The sequence below is a fragment of the Oxyura jamaicensis genome, chromosome 1 (assembly GCF_011077185.1).
Source record: "Oxyura jamaicensis isolate SHBP4307 breed ruddy duck chromosome 1, BPBGC_Ojam_1.0, whole genome shotgun sequence".
Classification (NCBI taxonomy): Eukaryota; Metazoa; Chordata; class Aves; order Anseriformes; family Anatidae; genus Oxyura; species Oxyura jamaicensis.
This window is the reverse complement of record NC_048893.1, coordinates 59,191,175-59,219,067: the sequence shown is the minus strand read 5'-3', so window position 1 is coordinate 59,219,067 and position 27,893 is coordinate 59,191,175. Positions and strand designations below refer to the sequence as shown.

Sequence of the window (27,893 nt, the reverse complement as noted above, 5' to 3'; positions counted from 1 at the left end):
TGCTAGAATGGGGGAATAGGAAAGGGTACTGACCTGTTGTTAACTGAAAGTTGTGTTCTCAAATCATGCCTGACATTTCCTAATGCAGGTGCATGTTTTTTTTTTTTTTTCTTTAAAAAAAAATAAAAAGTTGTTAGCTTCCTGATAGTCCCTTCAGGCAAAGAAGCCATTGAGGGTTTTCTTCCTGTTCACCTTCATAGCTTTTATTGTGACTGGGCCTGAGACACGTCTGATGGTGTCTACTGACAGCGTTACTCAGGATGTTGAAAGATGTACAGACTGCCTTGCATGAAGTAACAGAGTACTGATAGTACTTGTCGTGCGTGCATCATCTTTCTAAACAGCTTGTCTCTATTAGGCAACCTGATCTTTCTAAACAGCTCGTCTTTATTAGGCAAGCAGAATTACCAGGCAGCTCTCTGCAGGAGGCTGCAGACCGGGCCCTTCGCTGGTGAGGAGCAGTCAATGCTTCGAGCTGTTGAGAAGGAAATGGAACTGCTGAAGATACCAACGAGATTGCCAAGTGAATCAAAAACTGTTTTTCATATGTGGTGTAGATCACCTGAAAGAGTTGTTTGGCCTAATACCTAATGCTAAAGAGATTTGTTTCTTACAAAAGAATGATATTAAATGTTCTTTTTCTAAGGCTTGTGTGTGTGTAACTTTTGGAATTCAAGAATTGCTGAGTATGTGAGTGTTGTTAGTGAGTAGCGTAAAACAAACAAACAAACCCCAAACCCCACACCCAGAACAGCAACAACAAAAAACCCAGCCAAACAAAACACGTGCGTGCACACAAACAAACAAAGACATCAAGTCTTGCCTTCCAGCAACATGGCGTCAAGTGATATTCCTTGTATTAAAAGCAGGTGGGTGTCTACACATTTCAGAATGGTCGTCATGTTTCTCTCAAACTGCGAGGTGGGAAACAGTCTGAAAGTTCGTCTCTCTGATCTTGTTCTTCTTTATGGAGAGCCATCTTGTGGTTTAGAAATGTGGCTTTCAAATTGATCCGTTGGAGTTACTGGAAAGACAGTTTTGTAGGCAATGTGGACAGTGGCATAAAATCATGGCTCTGTCTGGTACCTGCCTCAGCCGTTCTTGCACCTGGATCTACAGCTACCCGGTCTCAAGGAACTAATAAAACTGAATACTTCAAAGAGGGATCAGGATATCTAAAGGCAGTCAGTGTAAGACCATCTTAAATGCTGTGCTGTCTAAAAAAAGCTTGCTTCACTTGGCGTCCAGTGCCAATACACACATCTCTGGACGTGATAACATCTCTTTTTTGTGTTGTGCAGATCATACGGTTAAATTCTAGGCTGTTTTTCAGGTCTGTTTCAGAAGAACATCTCTCCCTGCAACCTGATTGTGTAAGCTGTTGGCAATCCATTAACCCTTGCTAGTTCCAAGCATCAGTGCACAATGAGGGTAAGGTTACCCCATAGCCCTGACCAGTCTAGTGATTTCCGCTGCCAGACGGGGCAATCCTGCTTCTTATAGCCCTCCCCAGATTACGCAGGTCCCGCTCCGTTTCACAGGCTGGCTCTGATAGTTGTCTGTGCTGTAAAGTGACCTGGTAAACAGGGAACTGAACTGGTTAGGTTAGTTTCTGTCAGGTAGGCAAGAGAAAACAAGGTGCTTTGTAACCAGACTAGTGCTGGGGCTATGGCTGAGGAAGGGAATGAGTGCTTGGTTGGAAGTGAATGAGGAGCTCGCCTCTTCCAGTGGCTGCCAGCTGCTAGATCAGTGCAAGCTGTATTATGTCACTGCTTCTTGAAATTTGTTTATCGCTGTGGGTAGAGCCTCAGTTTCTCTTCAAAGGCTGCTTTTGATTCAGTTGACTTCTCACTTTGCATCCTATTCCAATACCCTCTCCTTAGAACCAAATAGCCGGCTTGTGTGTTGGATGCACAAAAGGACCTTGCTACCTACCAGGAAAACAAACTTGCTACAAGCTCTGCATTGTAACCAGGACTGGTTTGTATTGGCCATGTCCAAAGAACTGGGACTTCAGCATTCCTTAAACTGTATCATCTGCAATGATTCATCAAGGTAGAGACAGAATTAGTCTGCACAAGCTGGCATGGAGGAAGAGAAAGATGAAAATAACACCAGTGAAAGTTGAGGGAAGACCATGCGTGTAGACAATATATAACAAAGAAAAATCTCATTTCAATTTCATTGTGGCTGTTTTCATTCAGGAAAAGAGGTGGCCTTCATTTTCTCTATTACAGTTGTCATGGTTGATTTATTCCAGAATGGTTGGAGGTTTAATTAATTGGTATACTGGCGTCCCTTTCTCACCCTCTTGCTACCTCTGTAGTAGAACCTAGCCTTTTTTTTTTTTTTTTTTTTTTTTTTTTTCCTCCCTGTTGGGGAAGTAGTGGTGGCAGTTTTGGGTAGCAGTTTGTTCTCAGGTAGACTACAACCACACACCAGACACTCAGTTACCTATGGCAGCTGCTTTAAATGGGTTGAAGATTCTGTATTGTGGTGTTTTTTTTTTTCCCCCATAGTAAGAAGAGCGTTATTCCTTGTTGGTTCTGCATTAAGCTCTGTGGTTTGAAAGTGTTACAACCAAGAAAAAAAAAGTATTTTAAAATATTTTTTTTTCTTATCCATTTTTAATTGCAGTCAAAACAGCATAAACTTGGTTAGGGATTCGAATAAGGCAACTTGTGTAAGTAAGATGCAGTTGCCTGTCAGGATTTTTACTAGGAACATCTTAGTGGGGGGAGGCGTGAACTTTTCATGTCTTGGAGCCTTGATGAGGAGGTAAAAATAATGCATGGATAAACTTTCCTAAAGATCTAGAAACCTTTGTAGTTGGTGTATAGGGAGTAATGATGAAAATCAGTTAACTTCTGTCTTTATTCTCTCCCTTCCAATGCCCTTCCTCTTGAACCAGGTAATATGTGTATTCATTCTGTATCGGGCCCTTGCCACCTAACAGGGAGCAAAGCTGTTAAAAAGTGCCACTAAACAGAAGTGAAAATTCATATTGGCTGTGGTCAAATGAATTGGGACACCAATTTTCCTAGAATTACTTAATTACTTAAATCCAGTCTTGATGCAGGGAGAAAAAAAAAAAAGCATTAGTTGTGGGAAGGGCAAGATAGCTTTCATTTACTTCATCATGCTTCTAGCAGTTACTTTAGACACCGTCTCTTAGCAGATCTGTAAGACCAGGCAACTGGTTTCCCTATTCCGTGGTGTGTCAGGTTGGGCATACTGGGGGGGCGATGGAGGCAGGTGGGAGTGTGAGGTGCAGCACAGGGCAGTCCTGGACTCCTGAGCTGATTGCTAATGTGCTGAAGAGATGCTCTTCGGGTCAGATTGATGTAGGCTTTTTTTTTTTTTCTTGCTTTCCTATAAATCCTGTGTCATGATTCACTTGCTGGTGTCATCCTGGTTTATCTCATCTAATCACTTTCACACTGAAATAAGGCCTTCAAACACCACTGCAGCTTTTAAAGGTCTTTTTCTCTCGGCTCTCACTGACATACTGTTTAGTTTTGAGGTCTGCTGTAGTTTACTTAAATGTGATTTTTCTGATCTCATTGAGGCAGCTTATTTTGATAAAAATGTACAGTAAATGATCTAGGTTCCTTCAGACCTTCATTTCTGTAAAACAATGTTTTCAAAAGCATGGGGACAAAAATGAATTGTAAATATTCTTTGAAAGCAGCTTAATGCGATCAGTACAGTTGGAAAGAATAAGCAGAAATCTCTTATTGCATAAGAAGGAGAGAGAAATTGTGTGGGCTTAATGGATGATACTAAACAGAAAGAATACATCCCAAGTACTTCAGTGATGTTAACTCTGCCTTGTCACAAAGTCATTACTAGCAAAAGTACTTCTCTCATAAAGCTGCTCTTTGTAATCCATGGTGGTAAGCTGGAGTGTGCGTCTTTTCCTGATGCTCCTATCTAGTGATGAAAAGGTTATTTGCCTTCAGTGGATGTTTTTGCATGTGAAATTCTTTGGAAATCCCGAGCCTGTACTTATTTTGACTGCAGCATGAACCCTGCCCCAATTTGTAATAGTTATATAAAATCATTGTATGGAAAATCAGTTTTCCACATAGTCTTTTCATAAGCGTAGATGATTAGATACATGATTACGCTGATTATACCAAATACTTGGTTGTCAAAGTATGTTATGAAAATAGGGGTCCTTTCTCTCTTTACTTCAATGTAGCAATTTAATTGTACTGATAAACCAGATCTTTGGAAATGTGCCTATGTACACTCTCAAAAACTTAGCAATTCATTTTCTGATTGGACTAGAATTACAAAATAGAAGAATCAATGTGCAAATAATGTACTTCGGCGTTGTTTCCCTGAGATTTTAGGTCCCATGGTGGTTATGCTGAATAAATCCCTAAACGTAGGTGGAAGGCTTTGTGTGTACCTGAACCTATTTTGTTATGTAACTGGATGGCTTTGTTCCATTGCTCATGGCTTTCCTTTTACATTTCTACTTTTCAGAATCCGTTCTGTGGAGCCGAGCTTTCTTTGACAAGCTGTCACTTGCTGTTTTTTATTTATTGTAGCTTCTGTGCTTTGGGTGAATGAAAAGCAGTGGTACTTCAAAGAGGAACTATTCATATTGATTTGCTTTATCAATGGAAGAATGCGCTTGAGTGTTGGCATTAAAAGCGTCTGCTGCAAGGATGGCACTATGATGGGTATCAAACTTTAGGTTTTGATTCTGAATGTCCAGCAAGTCTGATCACGAGAAAGCTCTTTGGAAATTAAAATAGATTATATACCTATCTATGTGTTTGTATTACTGTGACACATCACATCAGAGAAACACAACTTAATTTAAAAGCAACAGGGATCAATTACATATAGAGAATACTAAACCTATATAATGAATGTTTATATTTTTAGTGTGTGATGTAATGATTAATCTAGAGGAAGATCTCATAAGACTGAAAGATGTCTGAGCAATTGAAGAGGGGCAGAGTTGTGTGTTAATGCTATGCAGCATTGTTATTCTTGAGGCTGTTGTATGAAAAAGTATTTTCTAGACAAAACTGGTAGCATTAAGAGAAAGAATACTTGCTAGAGATAAATGTTTTACTTTTTTTTTGATTTTTTTTTTCTTTTTAAATAGTGTATTTGTACATTCTATTTGAAATGTGCTTATAGGAATAGTTCCCCTTAAAACATACTTTGCTTTGGAAAGTGAATAAATATGGAGAAAATAAAAGCTCAAATGCTTTCCTGTTGGGTGTTTTTTGTTTAATTTGTTTTATGTCAGTATATTTCTAATATTTAGTGAATAGAAGTCTGCCACTTCTTTTAAACTGTTAAATTATCAGAGTAAATCCCTGCATAAGCCTAAAATTATGATTCCCATTGTGATTCCAGAGTTGTTGCCATGCTTATCATGGTAAGGCTAAGAGGAAGCTGGTGGTTCTTTCCACATTTCCATGTTGATTTGTATTTTGGTCAGTTTTATTACTGCATGTTCATATTTATGTATGCAACTACATGCATTTTGAAGAAGGGAAAATATCTAACTGGTACTTGAGGTTCGTTTTTTTTTTTTTTTTTTAAAAAAAAAAAAAAGCTTCCCATATTTATTTTAAGTTTTAGACTCTCCTTCAAACAATCTTAATTTTTTAGCTGTTTTCGTTCTACAGTAGTCTGACATGTAGTCTGACAGCAGTACTGTCACACTGACTTTCTTTCTATTCCTAATTAATTACTTTCATATCTTCCATGAAGGAGTAACAGTTGTGGCTGCAGAAGTACTAGAGAACTACTTAGTTGTGGCAGTGACATCTTTTATTGTTTTATCCTGTAAATACTGCCTATTTGACATAGTATATGTGCCACTTGCATAGTAGAGGCTTTACTTAATGACTAAACAGAAAATTAAAGTTTGTCAAATTGACTTTGTACCCCATTGCCTTGCTGGGTAAAAATGCTTTTCTTTGCATTCTTGGGATGGGGTATGCAAAGCCATTCTTTGCATAACTTGCACCTTGGCTAATTAATTTTGACAATGAAGGCAATAGTACTTTGGGTTTGGTTGTTAACCTCAAATATGCAGAACTGAAAGCAGCAACTGCAGAGCTTGTAAACTGAAAAGTTTATTGTAGTACATGCCTACCACTTAGGTAGTTCTTCGCTCAGTATTTTAATAGGGATATCTCTCATCTGTGATTTGAAATTTAGTAGTAAGGCCTGATACAATCTTATGGCTGTGTATTGTCAGCCTAAGGTTGCTCAAGTGACATCTCTTTCTTATTGTTGAGCAGTCATTTTTAGAAAGCCAAAATAGGTTAGAAATGAAATAAAGCAGTGTTTTCGAATAACACATCTTAAAAATACCACTAAGCTTGTATTTGATAAATGGTGAGGTATTACCGTAACTGGTAACACTTTAGTTATTTACTTACATTTAAGACTCTCATTGTTAGGGTTTCTGAAGTCTGTTTGAAAAAGTGAGTCGAGCGGGGGCTAACTTGCCACGGATCAGCTTGCTGAGCTGACTTGATGTGTGGCTGCCTGATGGTTAGATCATCGCACAAGGGGAGTCTATGGTCAGGCAGTTGCGGGAGGCAGGTTGGGACCTTTTCTCCAGAGCAACACCCACGCTCGGCTTGATATTTGGAGAAACTGAAACCATACCCTGAGGTAGTCACTACAGTTTTTGGACAGTTAAGTTTGTCACATTACTAATCAATCTCTGCTACCTCAAGAACTTAAGTATTCTTTTTCTCATTCCTGGTAAGACACAGTAGGGACTCACTGTCTGTACATCTTCTTAGCAATTTTGGAGGCAAACTGGAAATCGAAAAAGGATTTGGGGATCTGCTCTTTCATGTAATGAGCAGGAGCCAATGGGAGAAAAGCCTATACCCCTAGTAATTGTCTGTAGCCCTGCATTCCTAGTAACGGGGACATGCTGTAATGGCCCTAGTATTTTTCATCTGTTCCAGCATTTTTGTTGATTCTTTTTTTTCCTGCTGCATGTCAAGATGTGTGCTTTTTCTTCTTCCTTGTACCAGATAATGCCTGCAAGTGCTTTCTGAGACATAGCAACAGAAGCTTGTGGGTGTTGATGCAAGGGGGAGTTGTAGAAGAGAATGTGCTGAGTTCTTGCTCAGAAATAGGATAGCAGAGAGAGAAAAAGAAGAGTACCCACAGTATTTATTCAGGGACAGTATAAGTGTATCTCTGAAAAAAACATTTTTTAGTAATTTTACAGCTTGAAAAAGAAAGAAGGTATTGTGTCTAAACTTACTAGTGAGAATGAATACAAGATTTGCATTCATTCCCTTTTATACTTGAAGTTTTATATAATGGTAGAGTATATAGTCTTTTAATAATATAGCTTTTCATGTGATTATCTCTTATAAGGGGTATGTGAAAATAAAGTCTTGAATCACGAGTGCTTTGTCTTCTGTGTTTTTTTTTTTCCTGCTGAAGCCAGGATTCTTTCAATTAGACCAACAACAGCAGTTAAGCAATATGCAAAATGCTTGTGCTTGGTAACATTAAAAACGGTGAAAAGAAGAAAGCAAGAATAGTTTGAGTGTTAGATTTTGAAGGTGCAGCAGTCCTTCAGGTGACTGACCTGGATCTGATACTTGATCCACCAACACTGCTGCTGTAGCAGAGAAGAGCAGCCCAGTGCAACCATGCAGTCAGTCTTCAGGGACAGTGCTTCCTGTAAAGGTGTGGTGGTTTCACATGGGTAGGTAGATAAGCTCCACCACTCTGCCCGCTCACTCCTCTCCCAAAAAAAACAGAACAGGTTGAGAAAACATGATGAAAAGAACAGCTTGTGGGTTGAGATAAGGACAGGGAGATTGCTCACCAATTACTGTTATGGGCAAAGCAGGCTCAGCACAGGAAGATTTACGTAATTTATTGCCTATCAGTGGCAGACTTGAGCAGTGACAAACTAAAAACACCTTCCCGCCCCCATCCACCCTATTCTACCTCCTCCCCCAGAGCGGCACTGGGGAATGGGGGCTGCAGTCAGTCCCTGACACTGTCTCTGCTGCTCCCTCACAGTCACTCTCTGCCCCTGCTCCCCATGGGGTCCCTCCCACAGATGCCATCCTTCCTGAACTGAGCCTGCGGGGGCGGCCCACAGGCCCTCTTCAAGAACTGCTCCCACATGGCTCTGTCCCACGGGGTCCATCCATCCCCCAGGAGCAAACTACTCCAGCACGAGTCGCCCACGGGCAGCAGCTGCCCCCAGACCCTCTGCTCCTGCGTGGGCTCCTCTCCATGGGCTGCAGCTCTGTCCCTGGGGCTCTCCATGGGCCGCAGCCTCCTCCAGGCCACATCCACCTGCTCCACCGGGGGCTCCTCCACGGGCTGCAGCGTGGAGATCTGCTCCATGTGGGACCCATGGGCTGCAGGGGGACAGCCTGCTCCACCAGGGGCCTCTCCACAGGCCACAGGGGAACTGCTGCTGCCTGCCTGGGGCACCTCCTGTTGCACTGACCTAGGGGTCTGCAGGGCTGCTTCTCACGTTTTTCTCACTCTCTCCCAGCTGCTGTTGAGCAGCAGGTTTTTCCCTTCCTGATTTATGTTCTCCTGGAGATGCAGTCCATGTCCCTCAGCTCTGGCCAGCAGTGGGATGCAGCTAGCTGGAGCTGGTTCTTTACTAACGTGGGGCAGCTGCTGGGCTTTGCTCACAGAGGCCACCCCTGCAGCTTCCCTCTATCAAAACCTTGCCACATAAACCTAATACAAAAGGTGCTGAACTTTAGTAATCTCTTCCTACAAGGCATTCCAGCCCAATTATTAAATTGTTGAATCCACCATTCCAAGTTATCTGTACTCATCTACTGACATATAAATGAATAGCGATACTACAGTAGAGAACAGCATTTGTAGGTTCTTTTCTTATGTGAAAGAAGACTTATTTTCCCTTTACTTAAAAGCAGTGATCTATTAGTATCTATTGTGTATGTTAGACACTCCTCTTTGGTTGGTTTTGATTTATATGTGCTGCCTTTGTATACCTAGAATTTGAACAGTCAAAGGGGAAGTTGAGACCAAAGCCAAGCCCCTTGGTTTCTCATGAGACTAAGTCTGGACAATTGGTTCCTTGAACTTTGAGTTCCAAAGGTTTTCTTCACTTGCCAGGGATGGGCATGTTCTTGTGTGTGGAAAAAAAAATATTACTTGCCAGATTCTTCTACTACCTCTTGCTGACCTTGCCTTGATTCTAGAGGATTAGTCTACAGCCTTCTTGCAGGAGATGAGCTATACAAAAAATAGGTAATATATACTGAAGACATTTCAACCCAAATGGGTGGAGAGGTGAAGGATAATAATGGTATTTCATTCAGGAAAGCATCCAGTGAATTGGGAGTGTTACTGTTTGAGTATGCTAATGCTTTTCAGGCCCTGTGCTCTCTTAGTGACCTTGCTTTGATACTTGAGGTCTGAAGTTGCACTTATCACAGTAATTGATTGTTTGCTGGTAGCTGAAATGATTAATGTCACATTTGTCTGTGCATGTTGCAGAAAGAGACTCAGGAAAGTGACTTATGGTGCTGTATGTGATTGATACCTGCTGTGGCATCCTTGTCAGCACTTGTTCTTGTGGGTGCTGGATCCTCCTTTGTCCTTTGTGTCAGTCAGGTGTCTGCTGGTAGATTCTCTTCCTGCATCTCCCAGTTAGTGTTTTGCCTTGCCAATTAGTTCTGAGCTTTGAGCACAAATCACAGGTTGAAAATGTTAGTTTTTAAATTTTTATTCTTTTATTTTTTATTTTTTTATTGAGCAGCTGTTCCAAGGATTGTAATCCCCCTCCAGTGTCACCTGTCTCTGTACGCAAAGCCCATGCCGTGGTGCCTTCAGGAAAGGGTATGGGCTTAATCAAGTCAGAGAAAGTTCTTAGTATTTAAAAGAATTTCTGCTTTATTTTCAGGTTATCTGTAATATTTATAAGAGATGATGAAGGTAATGCTCTTAAACAGAATTTTACAAGCAGGTATCAAAGCTTGAAGGAACTGTTGCTGTACTCTCTAAAGTTCTCACCATTAGTCAGCAAGATAATCTGGCTGGGATGATGATGACCAAATGACCAAGTTAGATCTACACCAAGAAAAAGAAATAAACAGAGTATGTGAAATTTTTCCATGGAGCAGTGCTTCACTGAATAATTATGCAAATCTCAGCAAGATACAGTACAACACAAATATCTTCAGCTGTTTGGAAATCAGAAATTTAGCTTAAATAGTGAGATTTTCGAGTGTATGCATAAACCAGCCTTCTGATTTGGGACTTTTGGAGTGTATATTTTAAAACAGTTTTCTTATAATAATAGGATTGAGTCACTTGTCAATTCTATCAAAGGAGAGAGAATATAAGCAAAAAGAAATTGGATAAGCATTTAATTTTTTTTGGTCTTTGTTTCTGTTTATATGTCAGCTGAATCATGTGATAATTTCTGTAGTTGTGATCTTAAAAATATGCAAAATATTGAAATAATTATGATGAAACATATTTGGCAGCTGAGCTTTATATTCAGATTCTAGAATAGTACACACAAAAAGTTATATAACCTTAATTTCATGTGCTGTTTAGTGAATGGCTAAGTAGAAGAGCCAGCTGAAGCTGTTCACAAAGAACTCAGAATGATGTACTTCTCATTGAGAGATGCTTTTTAGTTTCAGATTTGACTTGCTCATTGGTACGCTTTGAATGCTAGACTATTTAACGTGTTGTTGTAGCATTTGTTTAGCTGATATTTTCTGGATCATGTCATCAGTTTTGGCACTAGGTTGCTAGGGCAAAGACTTCTTGTAGCTGGGCCATTTCAAAGCTTCAATGCCTAGGCTGTTGTTACACTTTTGAGATGAAGTGGGTTACTTGAATGGAGTAGTATGTAAGTTCTCATGTTCCTAGAATGCATTAAATGGAAAGATGTAATTGTGGTGTAAAAAAATTAACATTGCAGTCTTGTTTCCCTATTATTAAGTCAGCATTTTTCTAAGCTTCAATGAACTTTTGAGAGAGAGAATTCTGTCAGGATTCAGATTCTACCAGCAAGTAGGGATTTTTGTTCTTGTGAACTCTGTGCAAAAGTGTGGCTTCTCCAATTAATCTCTAGCATTTGATGTTCCAAAAGATTGACTTCCTTTTGGCTTTAAAATATTGTTATTGAGATAGTAGAGTAAATATTTTCTCATGACTGTTATAAAGATCTTCAATTTTATTCCCACTTTGACTGCTTTATCTGGGAAAAATGTACACAAGGAAAACATTACTACAAATGTGATTTTTAAAATCACAGAAACACTGCTATTATGTGATCTGTGTGATCACAGTGTATATAGCTAGCACTAGTAGTGTAAAGATTTCAGGAGTAATACAAAAGTACTGGGGGTATGAGTTTGTTATGTACTTTTTGCAGAAATAAATGAAAAAAATACCATGTTATCTTCCAGAAACTGGCAACATGTAGGTTTCAGATTTTTTTCTTTAAATTATAACTTTTATAAAGAGAATTGATAGAATGATTTTGTATACACTGGTTACTGTAATCAGGATCAAAGCCTTGGGAGAGGGAGTAGAGGGCAGTGGTGTATAATATGGAGTAATTTTTAAAGGAGCTTGATTCTTGTTATTCTTTTTTTTTTTTTTTTTTTTTTTTTCTTAATGGCATTCTCTGTTCAGTGGTAAACTGTTACTCAAAATTTATGTGGCAACCTAGTAGTAGTTGAGATAATTTGGTATCTCTTACGATTTTGTAGACTAAGTGTATTCTGGTAAAGACTTAAGATGTAATTATTTTTTGGCTTGAAAGATAAATCTTGTATGCATTCTCATTAACATTTTAAAAATACTATTGCAGCTGTGTTGGGGTAGAGGAGCATCATGCTGTTGACATTGATCTGTACCATTGTCCCAACTGTGCAATTCTCCATGGACCTTCTCTAAGTAAGTATGGGTTATTCAGATACATATTATTCACATATATATATATTATATTTTTAATGTCTCTTCTCTCGAAGTGCTATTGAAGAAGACTGTTCAGAGGGATGTTCAAGATGACTGATTATTTAGGAGGTACTGGTTCTATGTGACAAACTTTGAACTGACAAAAAACAACAACAACCATCACAATAACAAAGACTACAAGCTGTCTTTTCTTGAGACAGGTTCCTTGATCTGAAGATGAAGATAGAATAAAATATAAACCACGGCTATAGATTAGAAAAATCAAAGTGTACAGAGCTAGAAGAAAACAATCTGTACTTGACAGAGAGAGACCTAAAGTTAGGGAATCATTGGGAAAACAAACAAAAACAAACACGTACAGGTAGTGATGCTTTCTCCTGTGGTATATCTTATATGCTAATAATAATAATAATAAAAGTTCCAAAAGACTGCTCACTATTCCTGTATTTTAGTCATGAAAATCCTCATACCTAGGAAAGTAACCTTGAGAAAATATAAAAGGTAGTTCTTTTAGCTTTCTTGATGATTAAAGAGCATATGTCACAACAATCCAGTGAAATTTGAGAATTGGAGCTTGCTGTCTTACTTTTCTTTTATGTCTTTGATACTTAGACTGCTCTGAATTCCAGGTATGTGGTTTGTAAACATGTTTCCACCAAGTTCCTCAAGGAATTTTGTGAGTTACCAGAAGAGACTGTGAAACAGATTGGCAAGAGAGACAGACCTCCTTGGTTCTGTCAGTAGATACATTCACTGTAGAGATCTGAAGTGGAAAGATAACATTTCACTTCTGAAGCAAATGCTTTTTTGTCTTTCTGTAACTACTGCAAAGGCACTGCTATATCTAATTCCCTAGATTTTTCAACATGACTTCTGTTCTCAAAAGAAATTAACATAAAAATGAATTTCACCTATCCAGCAATGAATTAAGTTTCTATGTTCAAACCTGAAAAATGTATATATGCACTGTGTTTCTTATGCACTAACACAAAAAATGTCTATGTGTGCTTAGTGTCCAAGCACTATGTTGTGGTCATTTGTGTTTTTTCATATATATTTTTTTCTTTGCTTGAAGACCACGTAACAGTTTATAGCCAACTCAAGATCCAGAATCTTTACAAAGCTGAATTCACTTTACCATTTAGAAACAATAATTTTGACAACACTGCACCTTCACTGGTAGTTTTGGGGAGTATGAATGAAGTGATTAATTTCATTATTGATGTAATTAATACGTGTTGTATAGTGTATCTATTTTGTGTGTAGGTTATATTTAATACCTTCAGTATTAGCTACCCCTAGGCTAGGGGCTAAAAGGTAAGATAAATGCTCTTTTACTTGCTTGTAGTTTTTACTATTCTAGCCATGTTTTTCAGTTAAAAATCTGTATGTGTCTCTTGTAAATAAGAGTACAAACATCAGCCATTTCTTTTCCCACCTTTCTGCCTTTATTTTTTATTTTTTCCTGTGGAATAGAGGGGCTGGGAGAAAGAGTGAGGGGGGGTACATATCACACTTCAAAAATACTAAAAAACTAGAGAATTTGAAACTTTTTTTTTTTTGTTGATTTGACAGAACTAGTGTGCTTCATCATCCTGTTGATTCTTGTGAATAGCCTTTTTTTTTTTTTTTTTTTTTAATGAGAAGACTTCTAGTTCTAATGCTTCTAATGCCAGCTGTGTTTCACCTGCAGCAATTTGAGTAATTTCTGTGTTGGAAGTCTTTTAGAAGACAAGAATCTGTAGTAAAAATTATCCTTGCTACATCACATTGCCTGAAGTGAGTACATCTTCTAGATTTAGTAGAAGCTTCAGGCTTATCAACCCAAGCAGAGGTGGTATGTTGAAATATATCTTAATTTGTAATTTTATTAATTTTACTCAGCTAAGTTGTCAGAATCAAATCTATGATGGTTTGTGGTTTGGACTTCAGCACGTGTTAATGTTGAGAGAGACTCATAATGTTTCTTGACTTCAAATGTTGCAACAATGCTTCACACTGCTTCAATTGTATGCAATTATGGGTATAAGTAAAGACATCCTTTATTTACTGCTTCATATTCTAAAACCCCTTTGTCTAAAGGAATTCTGGAAGAGACCAGAATTCAATTGTGTTTAATTTAAGAGGACAAGTATATCTGTAATTTTGGCAGATATATAATCCCATCTAATAAAATGACATTGTGAAAAAAAACCAACCAACCAACCAAAAAAAAAACCAAAAGAATATGCAAGAATCATACACTTTATCCAACTGGATTTAGATTCAGTATCTTACAAAATTAATTATGTAACAGCTCCACTAATTAAAAGAAAGCTACTCTATAGTTAGATGTAAAAATGAAATTAACTAATACAGAAGTATTGATCAATTTCTTTTTGTACTTCAACCGAAAAAAAACCTCTTATTGATTTGAGTGTCTGTCATTTTTCAATGGGAGACCAACACACCAAACTTTATGTGAATGTCTAGTTTATAATTTTTCTCAGCCCTTTAAGTATAAGGAGATGTTAAAAATGCAATTTAGTTGCTTTTAGATTATCAGGTTTCTCAATTCCTGTTGTAATACAACGGTAACTTATTCTTTGTTCTTTATTATTATTTTGCGATGGAGAATACCAGTTTAGAACAACTCAGAATTTCATTGTTTTGGAGCACAATGCTTGCATTATATGTATTGTGATTGCGTAGTAAAGGTTGTACCTGCCAAAACACTTTATTTCCCAAATTGTTATGGTAAGATAAGCAGTGGATAAAGTAAGGGTGGTTTTGTTTCATACAGTGAGATAGCACAGTGGGCATAGGTTCTGTTAATTCTGTACTAAGGCATAAAACGAAGTCTTCAGGATCATGAAGAGATTGGATTCTTCTGTTTATTAAAGATAAAAATCAGAAATTTAGGAAATGAAAATCTGAGTTTTGATGATTTACTCTTTAGGTTTGAACAACCTCCAGGTTGTTACTGTTTATTTATGCTGCACTCAGTATGGGATTTTGAATCTTTGTGTATAATGTGCACTGATACTGTCAGATGGAAGGAGCTCTAGGAGTCCAAATGGTCATTGTCAGCTCTTCTGAGGATTTCATTTTTTGCAGATAAGTAGGGTGTCATCCACGTAACCAATAAGGTTTGTTAATCTCAGTAATGTGACTGAGGCATGTCTGCCTCACTGATAGAATGACTGCTAATCTTAGGCATCTGATTTAACTAACTCAGACTTCAATCCTTCTGAAACTTTTAGTGAAAAAGAGGAGGAACTGGCACAGACATGACTACACGGAGTTGGATGATGGCTCCAAACCGGTGCAGGCTGGAACGCGGACCTTCGTTAAACAGCTGCGGGCTCGTTCTTTTCCAAGGTACAGAAGCTCACTTAAACATTTCAGTGAAAAAAAAAAAATAGAGAAACTTAGTGGGCTGAGTATGTCTTCAGAAAGGTGAATAACATTTCCCTGCTTCAGAAAATGAAGGCCTAGGATTACTTCCTCCTCCTTTAAAATTCTCCCCTCTCCCACCCTCCCCATCTGAAACAGTGAGTTCCTGTTTCAGGTGGATAAATTTGCCCTTTCACACAGTTGCTTCCTTCCCCTGTTCAGTTTTGCACTGGAATATGTTGTCTGTCTGGGCTGCTGCAGGGTGATGGCTGTTGAGTTCGCTTTTCTTTTGGCTTTGTTTCTGTTTCTTTGAGAGGGGGAGTGAATAAAATAGAATAATTCAATAGGAAGGGACCTTCAAAGATCATCTAGTCCAACTGCCTGACTTTCAGGGCTCACCAAAAGTTAAAGCATACTATTGTGGGCATTGTCCAAATGCCTCTTGAACGCTGACAGGCATGGGACATCAACCACCAGGCTAGGAAGCTTTTTTCAGTGTTCGACTACCCTCACAGTAAAGAATTTTTTCCTCATGTCCAGTCCGAAGCTCCTCTGGTGCAGCTCTTTGCCATTCCCTTGCATCCTGTGTCAGTTCTCAGGGAGCAGAGACCAGCACCTTCTGCTCCACTTCCCCTCCACAGGGAGTTTCAGAGAGCCATAAGGTCACCCCTCAGCCTTCTTTTCTCCCAACTAGACAACCCAAGTGTTCTCAGCACCTTCTCACAGGGAGAGCCCTTTTACCTGCTTGGTTGCCCTCCTCTGGATGCTTTAAAGTACCTTAACATCCTTTTTATATTGTGGAGTGCAGAACTGCACACAGTGTTCAAGGTGAGGCTGCACCAATGCTGAATGTAGCAGGAGATTCCCCTCTTTGGACCTGCTGGCTATGCTGTGTTTGATGCATCCAAAAATGCAGCTTTCCCTTGTAGCTGCCAGGGCACGCTGCTGGCTCACGTTGAGCCTGCTGGCAACCAGCACCCCGGGTCCATTTCTGCAGGGCTGCTCTCCAGCCACTCTGCTCCAGTCCGTACCTGTGTCTGGCGTTACTTCATCCTAGGTGCAGCATCTGGCATTTAGCTTTGTTGAACTTCATGCTGTTGATGATTGTCTCCAATCCATATAGATGCCTCTGTAAGGCAGTGTGAGTGCAGCAGCAAGAGTGGTTGACTTTTGTTTTTCTTTTTATGTGCCTGAACTGTCAGAATACTGTCTATTCCTCTAGTCCAGGAAAGGAGAGATTGGGTAATTACTCCTCAATTTCATTCCAGATAACAAAGAACATTTACATGTGCTCTAGCCTACCCATTTTCTCATGCTTTAGAGAAAAGTGGAGAAAATTGTTTGTAACAGAAATCATCTCAACCTGTCTGTGGCTGTCTTTTTCACTGTAGACGTATGATGGCTTTTAACTCTTTAAAGGACTCTTTACTGTTGTTGTTAACATTAACATTATTGTTGTATTTTATTTTTTATGTGAAAATTCCTTTTTCACATGCTTTTAAATGACTGTGTTCAATCGTATAGAAGGACTGTGGTTTCCCAAGTTATGCTTGACAATAAATGATTCCTAACTGATTTATATTGTTGTCCTTATCTTCCAGTTAAATGCTTAGTTTGATAGTAGCACTGGGTCCAGTTCTTTTGGACTCAAATGCAGCCATTCCAACCTGTCCTCCCCCAGACTGTGATGTCATTTTTGCAGTAATGCTTGGAGGATGCTCTTCTGCTAATATTCCATTATTTCTTTCTGTTAGTGCTGATGAAGTAATTTTGAAAATGCATGGAAGCCAGTTGACACAAAGATACTTGGAGAAGCATGGGTTTGATGTTCCTATAATGGTTCCAAAATTAGATGGTCTGGGGCTCAGACTTCCTCCGCCAACTTTCTCCGTCTTAGATGTGGAACGCTATGTAGGTAAGGGTCACTGTGGAATATGTGCAAATGATCCTGTTTTTAAAGTAAAATAAATATTTGTGTGATTATAAGAGCTTCTAGAGTGCTAAATATGTATTCTAAATTGAATACTTCTTACCAGAGGATTGGCAAAGAGCACAGTTAAGGCTACTGATTTGAATTTTGTTTGTGGTAGGTTTGTGACAGGAGTACACCATTACTTCTCAACTTCCAGAAGTGTTAATTTTGTTGCAAGCTAAACAGAGCGTGTTTTTGTTCAGCTACAAGATTATTCATTTTTTGAGAATTGAATGAATCACTGTTGGGATCGATAAAGATTAATCAGTGGTCAGACTATTGCAAAACTTAATGTTTTGGGCTCAGTGAATTGGCATTTCCATGCTAAATCAATCTTTTGGAAATTTGTTCGTTTCATTACTATACATATATTTTGACCTGTCAGGTTCTCCAGTTTAGGGACAAAATTGGAATGCTGCAGATTTACTTTTCTGGTTTTGAAATTAAAAATAAGAAAACTGAAATGAAATTATTCTAAGTAGGATTTGTCAAGATGCTATTAACCTGGAATTTTAAAGTAAATACGGTGTGCATCTAGATGCAATCCTTCATTCCAGAATGAATTGTCAAATTTGATTCCTTTATAACTAAGTAGACATAATTCAGTTACTGTTATAATTTTGTCATTACTCCTTTCTCTTGGCTATAGGTTGCTTCTTGCTTGCCTATTTCTACAGATTTCACTTTAAAATATGTCTTATGTAAACAATTTTGTGTTGTATTTAGAAATTAAGCTTGCTTCATGGCTTAATTCAATGAAATCAGAGTGTGCTTAGAAGATATGCGTGTATATAAGCTGGGGGGAAGAGTGTAGAATGTTTACAACAGAGTACCTACATGGTTTTCAATGTAAAAACTATCCGTTAATTATGGCAAAAGTTCAGTGCAGTTTGCTAAGAGCTGTAAAAAGGAAGATTTATTATTTGTAAAGAATTCTCAATGGTCCTTGTGTTATATATTCAAGTGCTGTGGTGATGATTAATAGAAAGAGTGAGGAAGATATCTGCCTTGATAACATTCTCTACACCAGTCTTTCCAGTGACAGCCACAAAACCAATTTCTTTCTTTTTTTTTTTTTTTTTTTTTTTTTAAAACCATCTGTACTGATTTTGCATTTTTCTTTTTTTTTTTTTTTTTTTTTTTTTTTTTGGTTAACCGCAAGAAAGAGGATTTATCTTTAGACTTTTTTCAGTTCTGTCCTTTGCTGACTGTAACAATTAAAGCTAGACTAGTAAAGGTTGGTTTATACCAATCCATCCTTGTTCGAAGAGAACGCTAATGATTTTGGAGTATTTGTACAGAAACATATTGATAAAAGCTGGAAAAAAGTAAAATTTCTCTTAAAAACCTTGAACAGCTGTTTTTATCTGTGGTAGGATTAAGAAAGTCATTCTCTCTTTCACAGGTGGTGACAAAGTGATAGATGTAATAGATGTAGCAAGACAAGCAGACAGCAAAATGAAGCTCCATAATTATATTAAATATTTCACAAATCCTGACCGACCAAAAGTATTGAACGTGATCAGCCTGGAGTTCTCGGACACAAAGTGAGTATTGACTTCAGTTCCTTGAATGTAGGAAGTGGTTTTCACTAAGGTGAACACTGTGTAGGAATATAATGTCTCCAGTGTTAAAGATAAGAGGCTGCATATTTTATGTAGACAGCTACTGTGATGTAATATGTGTATAAAACATCTTTACTAATTCATAAGTAATAACTCTGTAGTAACCAAACATTTAATGTTGTCATTTAAAAAGAGGGGCACTTACTCTTGATCTTATTTATGTGTATTTTTTTTTTCTTTAAAGGATGTCTGAATTAGTGGAAGTACCAGATATTGCCAGAAAGCTTTCATGGGTGGAAAATTATTGGCCAGATGATTCTGTCTTCCCTAAGCCTTTTGTTCAGAAGTATTGCTTGATGGGCGTCCAGGATAGCTATACTGATTTTCATATTGATTTTGGAGGAACTTCAGTTTGGTACCATGTTCTCTGGGTATGAAGGCTTCTTGATTTATGACTGTATGAAACAATTTACTCAGTGTGCAGCTTTCTTCCATGGCATTATTACCAGTTAAGAATGATTTTTCTTAACAGGCAAAGGAGGAGCTGGAAAGTGAAAGTCTCACTTTCATGCTTTTAATTTATCATGCTGGTGGTGACTTCTAGACTATAATTGTTTGGCTGACTATTTTAATAGACTGGTAGATGGCATAGTGAGGTTTTAGTATTAAAAAATGAAATAAATGAAAATGAATGGCATTGTTGGGTGTTTTTCACATCTCAGAATGCATGCCCCTTCTCCCCCTCCCCTCGGTTATTGTACTATTACTTAAGCTTTTGGCCAATTGCAAATTTGACACATTGGTCAATAAGTTGCTTTTGTTGCAAATAACAAAGAGGTAGTACTGTGCCTCCAAGAGGACATACATTTATTTATCTGAAGTTTTTATTTAATAGGGTGAGAAGATCTTCTATTTGATCAAGCCCACTGATGAAAATTTGGCTCTATATGAGTCTTGGAGCTCATCTGTCACCCAAAGCGAAGTGTATTTTGGGGACAAGGTTGACAAATGTTACAAATGTGTTGTAAAGCAAGGACACACTTTATTTGTTCCAACAGGTAAGATTTTACAATTATTACTAGGATGTGGCATGTTTAATTACCAGGAATTAAGGGTATCTTAAATGACACATTACATTATCAATAATTGGTTTATCTTGAATTTTTGAATGAATGAAGAAAGAAAAAAGGGAATTGGAGTATGGAATAAGACCCAATCGATGATGCCAGCTTTTGAGACAGATTTTTTTTTTTTTTTTAAAAGAAATTCTGTAAGACTGATTAAAGGCTTTGAAAAAATCTGATCTCTACTGAAATTCATTTTTGCTGTTCCTGCTTGCCCTGGTGGTAGTGAATATCATAATTATTTTGTGATCTCTGTAATATGTTTGGAGTAGACTTGTGATTTGAAATTAATCTTGCATCTGGTTGAACACCACCTACTGGGAGGCTCTCAAGAATTATTTAAATATTGTTAAAGATACTGTTCTTAAATAACAATCAAATTGTTCTGTTCAAGATATTCTGTGTGGCTTTATTGTCGGTTTAGTCAGTGTCTGGGGAAATGTGTATGATAGGATTGAAATACACATCCTCCTTGAAGAGTCAGACATACTCATCTACTGTGATGAGTGAAAAATTAAAACCATACTGACAAATGCAAAATGCAATTGGAAATATGAGGCACTCTACATTTCATTGCACTTTTCATACAACAGAAATAAAACAATTTATAATATTAATTTAAAACAAACAACAATTTAATTTGTTTAAAACAACAACAACAAAAAAACACAAACACCAATCCTTAGATTCCTTCTGTAATTTAATTCACAGGCATCATAGTAGGTATGTTGGTTACTCAGCATAGATACTAGTTTCAGGTCTTTTTTCATGTGGTACCATAACAACTAGAACTGGTTGTTTTTTAGCTGAATGAGGGCATGGTATAGTAGCTTGTGATTTGGGCTGATCTTCCATAAGTTGAGGAGCTTTCTGTGTTTGTACGCGTTGCCTGTGCTCAGTTAAACCATGAGGTAATCCCCAAATGCGTGGCCAACTGGTCTGTTGTTGCATACAGAAAGGTCCGTATGCACGTAAAATCAGACAAAGCCTTGGAAAAGGGAACTCTGTATATTTTTAATTTATTTACATTAAAATTGCACAGTATGAAATTTCAATGCAACTGTTTTTAATTAGGAACCAATATGTTCTTTTGTATACTTAATTGAAATTATTGAGTGGTAATCAGCTAGATTGATAGTGTAATGTTGGCCATGCTTTGCCATGCTGAATTGTAGAGTTCATGAGGACAATATTTCAAATATGTGACAAATTAGCATAGTCAGAGTACCTAGACTGGGTTTTAAATTGATCATTAATTTCCCTAAAATTAGGATGGCTATACTGGGAATAATTTATAGAACTATTTCTGAATTCCTAGTAGAAAAAACTCAGTGTTGCTAAATTACTTTTTTTTTTAACTTGTGCAAATTTTCCGGTTACTGTAAGAAACATGTAAACATGAAAAGTAATATAATTTCTTTTTTTATTTTTATCACCTTATTGTTCAGCATGCTTTTTTTTTTTTTTTTTTTTTTCCTACAGTAACTCACTTATTATTGCTGATTGGAAGGAAAACTTTGGGGACTTAAATCACTGTCTTTCCCCCTCTGCTACCCCCAGTTCCTACCCAGTCAAAATGTCTTGAAGGTGTTTATCTGCTTGTAACTCCTTCAGAAAACTACAATTCCACTGAATTTCTGAAACACTTTCTAAGCTACATGTTGTTAAAATCAAGATGATTTGTTCCTGGTGCAGAATATTAATTTGCTTTTTTTTAATTTATTTTTTTTTATTTTGACACACAATATTTAAAATGATTTTTAATATGTACATGCAAATATTTAAAAACAATCTTTCTTAAAATAATGTATATGTATTACTAAGTTTCTGAATCTTTCATTTCAGGCTGGATTCACGCTGTGCTCACATCTCAGGATTGCATGGCTTTTGGAGGAAATTTTTTGCACAACCTCAATATTGGCATGCAGCTCAGGTTAGTCTCGACTCTTAGTATACTTTTTCCTCAGTAAGTAGGATATTTTTTCTGATAGATACTTTTCTTCATGCTTGTAACCAGGATCAGATGGGTACAGGCTCTCAAAACAGACAACAGTGGCATTTTCAGTTAGACTAAGCCCAGCACATACTCTTGTTTCACTTCTGCAAAGCTTGTTTTAAAAGCAAAATGAAGGATATGCACAAATTTAATTAAATAAACAAACAACAAAACAAAACAAAACCAACACCACAACAAAAATCCCCCCCCCCCCCCCACTTTGGTGATTAGTATAAGCAAGTAAACCAAAGCTGAGCAAGCCCAGGTGTGCAATACTGAGTTCAAATGAGCATCCTCAAGTCAGCATTGCTCAAAGGGCAGCTGTGTTTAGTTTTTGTCCAAGATGTCGAGCTGTCTTCTAAACATATTGTTTTTATTTATTACAGTGGAATCCTGATAAAATTCCATCTGTTAAAAGATCACACACTGGGTTTGTATCCTAGTTTTATGAAGTCCAACTTTATTCTTAGAAGTGCAGCAGTCAAACTTGATAAGGTCAGAGCCTGGATGAGACCAGAGTTGAATCTTGTCTGTGGTCTTGTTGGGATTTAAATTTGTGGTACTTCTTTTATTTAACATGACCGTGCCTATTTTATTTTATTTTGGACGTTATATCAATTTGAATGATTAAATGCTTGAATAATAAATTAGATAATGTGAATGTTTTTAAATGATATTTCTATTTGTTCAGGTGTTATGAAATGGAGAAGAGGCTAAAAACCCCAGATCTTTTCAAATTTCCTTTCTTTGAAGCCATCTGTTGGTTTGTGGCCAAAAACTTACTGGAAACATTAAAAGGTAATCTTTGTCCAGTTTTGAGAGATACATACATGTCTGCTTTTTTTGTTCAGGTGACAGTGGAGAAAATTATGTTACTGCTATGAGAACAGGTGAAACTTTTTTTTTTTTTTTTTTTGAAATCCAGATCTGTATTTAAACAGATTTTAGTAAATACTGCACTGGTACAGTTCTAGATTCAGCACTTCTTAGAGTTCTTAGTACAAGCTTTTTAGGGTAACTTGCACTGTGCAGAATTCTTAGTGTAGGCAGTGATATGTGTAACTAACGTTTTGTAGCATGCTAGTGACACCTTTGAATTGTTTATTAGTGCTTTTCATTCAATGCTAATGGTGTATCTGGTCGATGAAGATACTTTGTCTTGATGATCTAGAACATCTGAGGTTCTGGCACAGTGCAGTTATCAGCCAGATAGGATTAGTTTCCCTTTCCCTGAAAAGGCCTTGCTAAGGCAGATGTGAAAGTTATTTCAGTGTTGTCACCTTTTACATTTGGGCTTCTCCCCAGTCATTTAAGGTCTTTGAATACCCTTTGTTAGCCTTTCTTTCTTTCAGCAAACTACACTCTCTAAACGATCCCATTAATTTATGTCTGAGGGCTACTTCTTGGTGACTTCACAGTTGAATGTAAAGGTTTTCTTGCACCTTTAATATTTCCTTTGACCTTTTCAGTCAAACCCTGTAGTCTTCTGCTCTTTCTTGTTAAGGAGAAGGCCTCCATGAGGATTTTTGTAGGAAAGATGTATTGGTTCTTATGAGTAGTGTTAAATCATTTATATTGATGTTTTATCAGTAGACATCTCAACAGGCTTTTGTTCTTGACCGTTTACAGTCCTTTCCAAGCTTCCTCATCTAGTCCTTTAACTCATATATCGATACCCATGTGTAATTGAGGCTGAGAGAATGCCTAACTTCACCTTCTTTTGCATCAAGTATCTTGCCCTCTGCCAGCTCTGTTTAATCTTATTAATAAATACCATATTTCATAGGAGAGAAATAAACCTTTGGAGAGGATATTGCTGAATTCAGCGGTTGCTTTAAAAGAGCACTCTGACAAAACCTTTTTCTAAGGTATAAACCTTGGAAATGATCTGTTCTTCTTTCAGCAAATGAAGGCATTAAACAACTCTAGTTTTCTAAATGAGTATTTAGAGTTTCTGGATGAAACTAAAACTACTCAGAAACTTAACCGAACAAACTTTTTTTTTTTTTTTTTTTCTTCCAAGAAAGATTATTTTCTTCTTGGAAGTTTGCTTTACTTTTGTTGGTCTCACACCTGGGTATTTAAAACTTACAAGCATGCCAGAAGATGTAGGAGCTATATTTCTGCTGGAAAATCAGCAGGATAGATGTTTCTAAGTAATCTAGTTAACTATGTGTTTCATCTCTACATGTTTCTCTCTTTTAGTATGCACCTCCTTACTGGAGTAGATACACTAGGAGCCTCTTGTGACATGTGGTTCTTAAGGGAGGGTCATGAAGCATATTTTCGTGTTATTTTTAAGCTGTGGCTTAGCAGGTATTTTGCTGCAGAACACTGCTAAGATCTATAAACCTATAATGAAAAATCAAAATTGAGGCTTTCATGGCTAGTGTGATGATTATGTTGGGTTTTGGCATCAAGGCTTATAAGGATCATGTGCTTACCAGTCAGAATCATTTGTTTTTAAAATAAGGGATGATACCAGTTCAGCTGTGAAAGGTAATAGCAAATAACAACTTGTAATGCATTGAACACGTGGTTGTTACCAGTACTTCGTGAAATTCATGTCAGTTAGCAAAATCAGTGCACTGTGTTTTTCTGCTTCTTTTTATGGAAGGATAACAAAAAGTCATAAACCTTTTGATTTTGTCGTTTCATTGGTAAAAAGTATATTATGATGCTATAAGTGTTGCGGCATTCACGTGAACTTTGCTCTATAGTTCTAGGAACTTAAGAATAAGTGCAGCTCAAAGGCCTGCCACTCCTTCCTTTAAAAAGTAGTAGGCATATTGGAGAGAAAACCAGCTGTTAAGTAGCAGAACTTTCCTTTTTCTGCCACTGGACTAATACATAGCTTTATTAGTGTGTTTGTTTGTTTGTTTTTTAAAGGAATAAGAAAAAAATAGTTCTAGTGCTTATTCATTTCTTATTGACAGGAGGAAATATTTTTCAGGAGCATAGGAAGAGTCTCCAGTCTACTCTTGACTTTCTGGAGTATTTGCCTTTTCTCTTGCTTTTTCCCATGAAGGAAAAGGGAAATTTTAAAAGGGATTGTGATCACTTGGGAGCACCAGCTTTCTTAACAGCAACAGCTTTTGTAGCAGAATGTTGTATTTCTTCTCTTTCCCCACTCTTACTTTGGAGCAAAAATGATGTACACTAAGAAGGAGAACTCTGGCATTAAAATGTGAATCATTTGCTGCATATATGGGAATAAGCACTAGGAATTCCAATTGAGAGATGTGTCCCATCCTATGTACCTCTGGTCCCCACTGACTAAAATCTTTCTGAACGAAACAGATTATTTGTTTCTTTAAATAACATTTTTCTTCTTCATTGTAGATCTGTTTTATTCCAATTAAAGTGTAGTATGTTGTAAAATTTCTAAATCGCCCAAGAAGCAGCCAAGAAAAAAAGATGTTATGTAGAATTGCTTTAGGTTGTGAGGATGTGGGTTTTGTTTGTTTGTTCTGTTTTTGTTACAGTATGCAGGCAAATACAGGATGTAGTATTTCACTTGCTTACACAATTTTTCCTGTTCTTGGGCTGTTGCATAATGACAACTTCATTGGCTGTGGGTATCATTCTACTGTTTTCACTTAGTGCATTTCTAAATTATTATCTGTATCCTTTTTAGAACTGAGGGAAGATGGTTTCCAGCCTCCAAGCTATTTAGTGCAAGGAGTGAAGGCTTTACTTACGGCTTTAAAACTATGGATGAAAAAAGAAGTAAGTAAGAGTGATTTTGTTTGCTATTTTGGTGAACTCTGTTTTGATTTCGAAATAAGTGAAGCTTTGTGTCCTTCTCATATTTAAGATTTTTTTTTCCATTAGTGAGTACTGAAAGACTCTATGGAGAGTGAAAGTATGTGCTGCTGATCTGGGGAAGAGTCATCATGACAATTTTCTATGACTATGATGCTAATGAAGTCTTTTTAGGCTAATGAATAAGCTCTTGTATTGTAGCTGATAGAAACAGAATCATGCTTCACCCCAGTATGGGATAAGAATCCTTGAATAAAAGCCAGTGGGAGTTTTTTCTAATAGGTCTGTTTATACAGTCAATTCATCCTCATCTGAGGCAATGGAAGGTTGGAATGCCCTGATATTAGGATTTTCCATTGATATCAGTGCTTTGGAGAGCACATTTCAGGTACACCAATATTGCTGAAGAGTCAGTTTAGGTTGAGGAGGATATTGACTTTGGTTGAGTACTGTCCCTCCTGAACATTTGCTGGCTTGTAAAATCATTAATACGTTTTCTGTGCTGACTTTGCTGGTGCTCTGCTCTCTAGGAAGGCTTATTTGTTTTGGCACAGTACTGGAGCAGGCCCTTAACTCCATTTTTTTTTTTTTTTTTTTTTTTTTTTTTTTTTAAGTGTCTGAGCTAATGAGCCCTCTTGGAACCTGTCCTTCTAGGAAATGCTGTTCAGACAGTCAGTTTGGTTCTGACTGAGCTTATTAATTCTAGTTTGTTGCTGGCCTCACTGACCTGAACTGGCTCCTGGAGATTTGTTTGGTCTTTCTGCCCACAATTTCTCCTTGGAAGAGAATTTGTTGTATTATATGAGGTATCCTATTCACACAATGCTGTATCCAGCATAGTAAGTAAGCTTCATGGAACTGATGACGAGGTGTAAATGTGAAGGTGCTTAACGCTATGTATAATCAGCTCATGTCCAGCCTGTATAGCATTACTGATTACAGAGGGTCAAGGAAAGGTACACCCGTAACACCTCAGAATTGGTTCTCTGGTGTGCCATTCTGGGTCAAATCCTGCTAGTAATTGTATAGCAGTACTTCCAGGAGGTTGTGCCTAAGGTATCTGTGAATCCAAGCTATCTTGGCATCCATGGCATGGAAAATAAGCAAGCTGATTAATCTAACTTGATAAATGAGAGACATAACCTCTATAAATCCTTATTTTTACTTGAAGTTGGATTGGAATTCCTCTTTTATAGGTTGCCGTAGTATAGTATTGTTGTGTCTGTGTAGTGTAGTGTCTAATAGTTAATTAAATGGTTTGAGTAATATTCTGTCTAGAATGTGGTATGTTTCCTACTTTCCTGTGGAAAAAATATATTAATTGCAGATGCTGCATTCCAGATGCTTATTATTGAGGTCAGTGAGTATTCCCAAACCACTGGCTGAAGACACTTCAATTGTGAAGCAACTGCACAGCCTTGATAATCTATTGAGAACGTGATCTGCTGTCCACCTGCTATCATGTTTTATAGCTTGCCTTCACCTTTTTTAGCTGCCACTTCATAAGTGAGCTGATGCTTTCTTTGCAGTAGACCATGTGCGTGTTAGGATTGTAGCTGCATGCAGCAGAAGACAGGAAGAGCTTTGTACATTGCTATATCATCTGTTCATGGTGAGGATTTCAGACAGATTCTGAGAAAGAAATGAAAAATGAGTAGTCTACAAGTGGGAAGTCTACTCATGATGTTTCACATTCCTATCATGGAATATGTCTTCTCAAGACAAGTGAATTATGTTAGTGTATTGCTTGAACTACTTGTTGAAGCATTTTAAACTCATCTTCAGCAAAGCAGCATCTTCATTTCTGCGATGTTTAAAAACTGCCAAGAGTTACAAGATGCTGAGAATAGTGATGGGGTGCTACTAAAATTGTCTTAGTTTTCTTGTCGTGAATTGAGCTTGTGCAAGGTTTTTATCGGTAGGTGTATGTAGTTCTGATTACTTTAGTGCAGATCATCAGCCTGCAGGTTAGTTGATAAACACAGTAAAGACGATGACCTATCCAGTTGTTTGAGCTCTTGGATCTTAGCTCTGGCTTCCTTCCAACTTACATAAGCAACAGGTCTCAGTTTCTATTTTTAAGATGCTTGATCCATGTACCAGTAAATGTATCAGTAAGATTATTTTGGGCAACTGTT

At 37.5% G+C, this 27,893-nt stretch overlaps 1 protein-coding gene across 2 annotated transcripts in view; it reads left to right on the top strand.

Moving 5' to 3' along the window:
* Positions 1-27,893, top strand: part of KDM7A (lysine demethylase 7A) — a 64,775-nt gene that overhangs the window by 13,422 nt on the left and 23,460 nt on the right. For both annotated transcript variants that reach the window (XM_035342579.1, XM_035342571.1), the window contains exons 2-10: positions 11,852-11,937; positions 15,201-15,318; positions 17,088-17,248; positions 18,711-18,852; positions 19,115-19,301; positions 19,766-19,928; positions 21,840-21,927; positions 22,682-22,788; positions 25,628-25,719. In XM_035342579.1, the coding sequence (XP_035198470.1) occupies positions 11,852-11,937; positions 15,201-15,318; positions 17,088-17,248; positions 18,711-18,852; positions 19,115-19,301; positions 19,766-19,928; positions 21,840-21,927; positions 22,682-22,788; positions 25,628-25,719 (1,144 nt within the window). The remainder of the gene's footprint in view (positions 1-11,851; positions 11,938-15,200; positions 15,319-17,087; positions 17,249-18,710; positions 18,853-19,114; positions 19,302-19,765; positions 19,929-21,839; positions 21,928-22,681; positions 22,789-25,627; positions 25,720-27,893) is intronic.